Source organism: Pseudochaenichthys georgianus, chromosome 7, assembly GCF_902827115.2.
Source record: "Pseudochaenichthys georgianus chromosome 7, fPseGeo1.2, whole genome shotgun sequence".
Lineage (NCBI taxonomy): Eukaryota > Metazoa > Chordata > Actinopteri > Perciformes > Channichthyidae > Pseudochaenichthys > Pseudochaenichthys georgianus.
Genome location: NC_047509.1, coordinates 1,621,815 through 1,631,103, shown reverse-complemented (window position 1 = coordinate 1,631,103; position 9,289 = coordinate 1,621,815). Strand labels below are relative to the sequence as shown.

Here is a 9,289-nt window from a genome sequence, read left to right as displayed (position 1 = left end):
GCAGCCGCAGGGAATCATGGGTAATTGGTCTTATGTCACTGATCAGAGGGTGACACACACACACACACACACACACACACACACACACACACACACACACACACACACACACACACACACTTGTTCAAAGGGAACAGTCAAACAGCAGCAGACAAACTATTGATACATAATTAAAATGGTTAATTACCAATCAATACTTAATGTCATGTTCGAGCCTCTCCTTCTTCTTCTTCTTCTTCTTCTTCTTCTTCTTCTTCTTCTTCTCTCTGATGAATAAAAGATAACGAGATGAAGAGAGTCTGTTTCAACTCGTCTTCATCACTTATTCATCAGATTGTTCGTACGAGCCTTCGTCTGTTTTTATAATCGATGTTTATCACCTGTAAAGAGGACGAGCTTTAATAAAACATCAACACAGGAGACAACAGGGATAATTAATACTCGCATAATATCCGTCCAGCGTGTGGAGATGTCTCTTCTTCATGTCTCTTCTACATCAACATGTGTCCCCTCTTCTTCACGTCTCTTCTACATCAACATGTGTCCCCTCTTCTTCATGTCTCTTCTACATCAACATGTGTCCCCTCTTCGTCATGTCTCTTCTACATCAACATGTGTCCCCTCTTCTTCATGTCTCTTCTACATCAACATGTGTCCCCTCTTCCTCATGTCTCTTCTTCATCAACATGTGTCCCCTCTTCTTCATGTCTCTTCTACATCAACATGTGTCCCCTCTTCCTCATGTCTCTTCTTCATCAACATGTGTCCCCTCTTCTTCATGTCTCTTCTACATCAACATGTGTCCCCTCTTCTTCATGTCTCTTCTACATCAACATGTGTCCCCTCTTCCTCATGTCTCTTCTTCATCAACATGTGTCCCCTCTTCTTCATGTCTCTTCTACATCAACATGTGTCCCCTCTTCCTCATGTCTCTTCTTCATCAACATGTGTCCCCTCTTCTTCATGTCTCTTCTACATCAACATGTGTCCCCTCTTCTTCATGTCTCTTCTACATCAACATGTGTCCCCTCTTCCCATGTCTCTTCTTCATCAACATGTGTCCCCTCTTCTTCACGTCTCTCTACATCAACATGTGTCCCCTCTTCTTCACGTCTCTTCTACATCAACATGTGTCCCCTCTCTCCACGTCTCTTCTACATCAACATGTGTCCCCTCTTCTTCACGTCTCTTCTACATCAACATGTGTCCCCTCTTCTCATCTCTTCTACATCCACATGTGTCCCCTCTTCTCCATGTCTCTTCTACATCAACATGTGTCCCCTCTTCTTCATGTCTCTTCTACATCAACATGTGTCCCCTCTTCTTCATGTCTCTTCCACATCAGCATGTGTCCCCTCTTCTCCATGTCTCTTCTACATCAACATGTGACTGCGACGACATGTCGGGAAACCCCCTCAAGGCGGCCCCATGCATAGCGCGGTGTCAAATTCTGCTTCTTATTGTAAGTTTCGTTGCCTCGCTCCGCTCTGTGGGGGTGGGGGGGGAGAGTGTTGGGGGGGGTGGGGGGGGGAGAGTGTTGGGGGGGGTGTGGGGGGGGAGAGTGGTGGGGGGGGTGGGGGGGGAGAGTGTTAGGGGGGGTGGGGGGGGAGAGTGTTGGGGGGGGTGTGGGGGGGGAGAGTGTTGGGGCGCCACTGCTGGTGATGAGAGCTGGTTCGAGGGGCCCACAGACCACTGTCGATGGGGATCAAAGCTGTCCGGTCCCACATGCTAAGTGCTAGCCAGAAAGCCGCGGCGTTTAAGTCCCGACTCTCCCGATGGCCTCCCCTGACTGCTGACACACACCGCTGCAGACTCTCTGCACGGAGGAGGAGGAGGAGGAGGAGGAGGAGGAGGAGGAGGAGGAGGAGGAGGAGGAGGAGGAGGAGACATTACATTCAGCTGACGCTTTTATCCACAGCGACTTACAATAAGTGCGTTCGACCAACAAGACACAACCTTGAAGAAAACAGAACCATAAAGTACATCAGGCTTCATAGAGCCAAAACATTTCAAGTGCTGCTCAACTGGCTTTCGATCAGCCAGTCCTTTGTTAGTATATAAGTGCTTTGTTAGTAGTTCTATCGCTCGAATTCTATCCACCATCTTGGAGCCAGGACAGCAAACCCACGTGTTTCTGCCGATGGGAACTTGGGGGACACACGTTTACTAACGCAGAAAAACTATATCCGGTCACAGAGATCTGCTATTTTAAAGTAAGGTCAACACATATCGACCCTAAATATAGTCTATATTAAGAACGAGAAAAGTCTTAACATATACATCGTTTTTTGTGAACATATGACAAATGTGCGCGGGTGATGACGTCAGAGCACCGTCCTCTGTGCCCCGGACAGCCCCCGCCCAATTGAACCCCTGAGCTCCTATCTGGCATCACCCCGCTGAAGCTCACCAACGTTTCATATATTTCATAGTTCAAAGTTTTGTTTATTGGTCAAATACTGGTTTCGACTGGTTTCTGATGGTTTCACTGGAACGGAAGAGCACAGAGTCCAGAAGCAGCAAAGCAGCATGCTGCATTAAACCTGACCTTCACAGAGAGGTCGAAGGTCACGTGGAGCGGAGGCTTCAGTAGTCTGTCCGTTGTATCTCAAATCAAATCATTTTATTTACAAAGCACATTTATAAACGATTTTTGGTGGAGCCAAAGTGCTGTACATAAAATAAAAATAGCCTAGAGACACTTTACAGCAAATACAACAACACAGATTGTTCAGAATATCAGCGTGAGACAAACGACCCCCTCTGTCCTTAGACCCTCTGTCCTTAGACCCTCTGTCCTTAGACCCTCTGTCCTTAGACCCTCTGTCTCTTGGGAACAATGCCTAAATCAACGCATTGGGTTGGTCACACAATGACAAGGAGTTATCACACGCTGTTTAGTTGTGCTATCTTACAGTAAATACTGTATATAGTCAATGTGAGGTAAAGAGTGTCGCCAAGGTAACCGGTTAGAACTTGAAGTTGCGATGAGGTCTTGAAATGAGGTCATGAAATGTATGGGAAGGGTCTTAAGGGCCAGAGACTTCTTTTGGGGGTGCTGTGGGGTTGCTTGACGTTTCATAGAGGGTGCTCACACATTTAGGGTTTCCCATTAATGCACCGGCGCTACAGTGGAACGTTCTACTGCAGCGAATACACAGTGTGACTGTTACAATGAAGGCTCGGTAATCAGCTCACGGCCTATAGGTGTAAGCAGGGGTAAAGTGCTATTTGTATAGGTGGTGTGTGGACCTCACATAGGGGGGTCTGGGGGCATGCTCCCCCGGGAAAGATTTATTTCTAAATATTGAAGTTGAAAGCATCAATCTGGTGCACGTTGAGAGCAAAATGAGGAGATCTATGGAAACCTCTCTCAACACAGAACTGGAAACAGATTTACTTTTTCTTTATGGATATTTTACAAATCACCCTTTTAAACTTTATTCTTTTTTTACTGTCATATAGTATTTCATACCTGTTTTTCATTTATTCTCTTATTTTTTTATAACTATAATGATCATATAAACGTGTGCCTCGGAAATAATTGTTTACATTAATGGTGACCAAAACGTTTGAGACCCACTGAGATAACGCTGAGAGTCCTTTAGCTCACTGAGCCTCTCAGTCTGACAGGAGAGGACTCCTTATATCCGTTAGCGTAGCTCGCTAGCACCGGAAGCTTTAATGAAACACAGAGACCCAGACGTAATAGTACTGTACTGTATCATATTATTTTCGAATCAATAATCTAATATTTTTTTTTTTAAATAACCATTTCTCCTCCTGGTCTCTCGCGCCCCCCCTGTCATGCCTCTGCGCCCCCCACTTTGAGAACCACTGATCTAAAGTAACTGACAGAGAATCAGCACTTTGGAAACAGGGCTGGAACAGAGGGGATTATGGGTAATGCTGCACTGATCTGTTTGGTGTTTCAGCCAATCAGAGACAGGCTCTGGAGATATCTGAGACCTGTGATGTATTGATGAAACAGAGTACTTTAAAGTATGTAACCAACGTGTCTCTCCGTGTCCCTGCAGATCCTGGTGGGGGGTCTGGAGTATTTCCCCGGTACGCTCCATATCTACTCCGACAGCGCCCTCACGCTGCCGGCCATCATCGGCATCGGGGCGGGGGGGGGGCGTGCTGCTCATCGCCATCATCGCTGTGCTCATCGCCTACAAGAGGAAGACCAGAGACGCCGACCGCACGCTCAAACGCCTGCAGCTGCAGATGGACAACCTGGAGAGCCGCGTGGCGCTGGAGTGCAAGGAGGGTACGTTGCAAAGGAGGTTATGTATACCGTGTACTCTAGTATCTGAAGAGCTTCAAGCACAGGCGGGAAGCAGTGGAGCAGAAATACTAAATCATAAGTATGGCATCAGTACTTCACCGTGTTTTACATACTCTCACACGTCACTGCACTTTATTCGTGTTCCTCCAGCGTTCGCAGAGCTTCAGACGGACATCCAGGAGCTGACCAACGACATGGACGGAGTGAAGATCCCCTTCCTGGAGTACAGGAACTACACCATGAGGGTGATGTTCCCCGGCATCGAGGAGCACCCCGTCCTCAAGGAGCTCGATGTAAAGACACACACACACACACACACACACACACACACACACACACACACACACACACACACACACTTTGCAGCTGATGATAGATCAACGCATTACGCACCATTTGAAAGCCATTATCTTCTTCTTTCTTTAATGATTTTCACAAGCAAAGACTTGCCTTTAAAGTTTATATAATACACCCGATGTTCCTTTTCTTTCACAAGTGACAGATGGGTATTAAGGAACCCATTTTGAGCCACACACGGGGATGAGGGAGGAAGGGAAGTTATGCAATTTAGATGAAAGAAGTCAAGGAGAAGTGGATTTTAGAGTTATGGAGAAAGGAACGAAGGATACATAAGAGGACATTGCAGTAAAAGGGACAGAATAGAGCGGCGCAGGGAGGACGTATCGACCCGGAAGGAAGCTGCTGGTTCCCTCGACAAAAAAGCAACAGGGTTTCTCCAGAGGATTTAGGAAGATAGCTGGAAATAATGTCTGTGGAAACAAACCTGTTTGATGAATGCACGTTCTGTTCAGCCGGATCATCTCCACGTGTCTACCGTACTTTTATAATTTTCAAATCATAAATCTAGTCGCCAGAAGCAACATGCTAACGTTATGCTATAAAGGAGCTACAGCCGAGTCCAGCAGCACGACTTCAACGTCACGCCGACTTAAGATCCATATTCAAACTACAGATTCGAGATGGAACGAGTTGAAGCGTTTGTTTGAACACTTTGCAGGAGGCAGGGACTTGCTTTCAAGCAGAACAGAAACTAACTCAGAGGAGTGTTCACGTGTTCGGCGTAATGACGTACAACGGCCTCCACGACTTCTGGAGTCCTATCCAGCCACTTGGTAACAACCATCGTTTCTCAGACACGTCCACGTGACCCGTCTCTTCAATGCGTCTCAACCTCAGACCTTAGTTCAGATACTTTCCTAAACCCTACGGAGAGATCCCATTGGCTCTGAGACGAGGGAACAGGAAGTGGTGAAAACTCATTTCCTGGTTGTAGGACGCGTCACTGCACCGCTCTATTGGCCTCTAAAATATAGTGGAGGAGAAGTATAAAGTAAATTACCAAAGAACCTCAAAATAGAACATCACTGCTTTTATCCCCGGAACAAATACAGAGGAATATTCCAGAAACATCTGCTTTTAGAAACGTCTCCACTGTGCAGCGTCTTGGCTTTAATGAATGGCCCCAGCTGGAAGCATCGAGCCTCTGAGCTTCCCTGCAGCTTCACGTTTCCTCAGACCTTCCTCCTCATCCTCATCATCATCATTTCCCCAGAAACAGTGTCTTTGTCTCTGCTCTCAGCGGACCGAGTCTTCTCAAACCAGCGTGAATCCAAAGGAGTTTTCAAAAGGATGCATATTTCAATTATTGTCCCTGTTTTGATATATTCAAGTTCTCTTTTGAATTAGCATGTGGGTATATCAAATGTATTTATAGATAGACAAACAAAAGTGAACTGTAAAATGTGGTTCCTATACGTTTGTAGAACCCTTAGTGCAGGGTCTCCAACTCAAATACACAGTGGGCCACAATAATAAAGTGGGTACGAGTCGAGAGCCGGACTGGTTCAATGTTTATTTCAAAACTTATTGAAATGAACTTGTTGCACATATTAAACCTGGAACTAACAAAGCTTAAATTATCAGTTGCATTCATTTCTTATGGCTCTATCTGCAGCTTCATTTCTTATGAGTACATTTTCCCACAGGCCAACAACAGCTTCAACAAAACTATTCCCTTAAAGAACAAACCAAACACGCCCTGTTGTCGTGAGAGAAAGTGCAGAAGGAAACATCCATTGAACTCAGTGTGCTGCTCTGAGATGCTAGCTCAGACACTTGGCGTCTCATCAGGGTGCAAGGTCATCAATGTTTGGGCTCAGGCTCTGAGCGGAGGAGACCCTCAGGATGGAGGGAAGGTGCAATATACCGGCGGGCCAGATCTAATAGCAATTAGAAATTATCCTGCGGGCCGAAATTAAATCCACCACGGGCCTGATTTGGCCCCCGGGCCTCGAGTTTGACACATGTGCCATTATATATATAATTATACTTATTAAAAATGCTAAAACGTGAGGTAATCCTTTGCCCTTTGTATATTCATAGAGTTGTATTATTATATTTGTTTTGTTAAACAATTCTAGGATTCCAGCAGAAAGCATTCAATACAACAATTTAAAACACATCACTTAATTGTCATCAAAACGGTTTTGTTGTCATGGAAATTAGGATTTTTTTGAAACCTTTTTCTCCTTACATTGTTAGATCTCAACTTTATTGATTACATGACATCACATGTTACCTGGTAGACGCTTTTATCCAAAGCGACTTACGTACTCAGCACTGTGGACAATCCCCACAGGAGACATTTGGGGTGAAGTGTCTTCAGGGACACAACGACATGCTGACTGCAGTGGGACTCGAACTTGCTATCCCCTGATTCGAAGTCCAGCACACCATCCACTGAGCCACAGCCGCCGATATTTATAATATCTTTTTCATTTGTATTATTATTTACCAATGGCCTCTCATTGGTAAATAATATGGGTCTTATATTTAATTCCGAGTTGCATTATAAGGTCTTAAAAAGTCAAAAATCGAACTTGTTTTAAACCGTGGGAACCCTTCAGTCATTGTATTTGCATATATCTAAGATTTCCATTTATATATTCACACAAAAACGATGAGGAAGCACTTATTTGTTTCAAAATAATACACTTAAGATTATTTTGGTTTCAGAGTATCAAAGTCAAGTCAACGTCAATCTTTCAGTTTGTGTGTACAGACAGAGATCCAAATACCGCTTCCCACAATCCCGAATACAAAAACAAATATATATAAAATATGTATACAATATGTATATACCTATATATATACAATCAACAATCAAGATAAAAACACAACAATCCATACATACAAAATAACAGTCAATGTGTGTGTGTGTGTGTGTGTGTGTGTGTGTGTGTGTGTGTGTGTGTGTGTGTGTGTGTGTGTGTGTGTGTGTGTGTGTGTGTGTGTGTGTGTGTGTGTGTGTGTGTCCAGTCCCCTGCTAACGTGGAGAAGGCGCTGCGTCTCTTCAGTCAGCTGCTGAACAACAAGATGTTCCTGCTGACCTTCATCCACACTCTGGAGGATCAGAGGTCGTTCTCCATGAGGGACCGCGGGAACGTCGCCTCGCTGCTCATGGCCGCGCTGCAGGTACCTACAGATAAGATGTTGTGTGTTCATTATAATATAAGTATTGTATGCGAACATATTAATTAGTACCTGGTTGATAGATGTTTTTTAATATCAGTTATCTGGTTAAAATATGTTTTAATGTATAAATAACCCTTAAAACTTTATTTAAAAAAGTGTAATTAATGTTTTGCACAGAAAAAAACTTGATAAAAGATTAAATACGATATGTTCTTGCATTATTATCTGTGAATAACTTTAATAGATGTTTTTAAGTATTTTTCAGGTGACATTAGTTAATAACTTAATAACTGTTCTTGTATTATGTCAGGGTCGTATGGAGTATGCGACGATGGTTTTGAAGCAGCTGCTGGCCGACCTGATCGAGAAGAACCTGGAGAACAAGAACCATCCCAAACTGCTGCTCAGGAGGTACCTTTCAAAATAAAACAACAAAGACTGTAGTACCTTTCAAAATAAAACCACCAGGCCTGCAGATTGATCTCTGACCTCTTTCAGGACGGAGTCAGTGGCTGAGAAGATGCTGACCAACTGGTTCACTTTCCTGCTGCACCGCTTCCTCAAGGTATTTACAGTCAGACCCTCACAAGTCGATATTAAAGCTCTCCTATCAAGCAAAATGAACTTGTTGATGTCTTTTATACATCACCACGTGTCCCCGGTGGGTCAGGGAACTCACGCAGCGTCAGGAAATAAAACCCTCTCTCTTTCCCTCCGTACCCAAATCTCTAAAAACCGGGAACAACGGAGCTGATCCAGATTTGCGTCCGATATGACGTAATATCTGAAATGTGGACCCACGGCCCAATCAGAAAGTTGCTATCAGAAACAATGCCCGACTGTTTTGGACGTAATATGGTCGGTGTTTACATTAGCATCGCTAGCACTCAGAGCTAACCTGTACTGGAGAGCATGTGTGTGAAGAAGCAGGAAGTAGAAAGGAACTCGCCTTGTGGTATAACCGGCAAGAGAGAAAGCCTTTGAGCTCCAGACTGTTTCAGAGAGGATCCTTGATGTGGTTTGGAACATTTATAAATGAGTGGAATTGAATAATTAGTCAAATATATTAGCGTTGAAGACGAAGTGGGTTGTTGGCTCAGGTTTAGGAACTTCACCATCTGATCCTTTTACCTATTTAAAAAAGTATATATTATTTATCCATAGTAACTTATCATCTCTTCCTAATTGCCCTCGTTAAGCTCCTTCTCGTCCGTCTGACCGTGACCAATCAGATCAGAGCTGCAGTTAATTTATTCATGGGAAAGGAAGGGGATTGGTTGGCTGCAGATGATTCTTAAGGATGAAAATTGTTGAAGTACTAAAGGAATTCAGACTGACCTGGGTGTGTGTGTGTGTGTGTGTGTGTGTGTGTGTGTGTGTGTGTGTGTGTGTGTGTGTGTGTGTGTGTGTGTGTGTGTGTGTGTGTGTGTGTGTGTGTGTGTGTGTGTGTGTGTGTGTGTGTGTGTGTGTGTGTCCTCAGGAGTGTGCGGGGGAGCCTCTCTT

At 44.4% G+C, this 9,289-nt stretch overlaps 1 protein-coding gene across 1 annotated transcript in view; it reads left to right on the top strand.

Annotated features, from left to right (window-relative positions):
- The window catches only part of plxna3 (plexin A3), a 151,380-nt gene that overhangs the window by 129,615 nt on the left and 12,476 nt on the right, over positions 1–9,289 (top strand). The window contains 7 exon segments of the mRNA XM_034087271.2: positions 4,038–4,130; positions 4,132–4,273; positions 4,442–4,584; positions 7,631–7,786; positions 8,097–8,197; positions 8,285–8,351; positions 9,267–9,289. The exon segment at positions 9,267–9,289 is cut by the window's right edge and continues 124 nt beyond it. Coding sequence (XP_033943162.2) covers positions 4,038–4,130; positions 4,132–4,273; positions 4,442–4,584; positions 7,631–7,786; positions 8,097–8,197; positions 8,285–8,351; positions 9,267–9,289 — 725 coding nt within the window.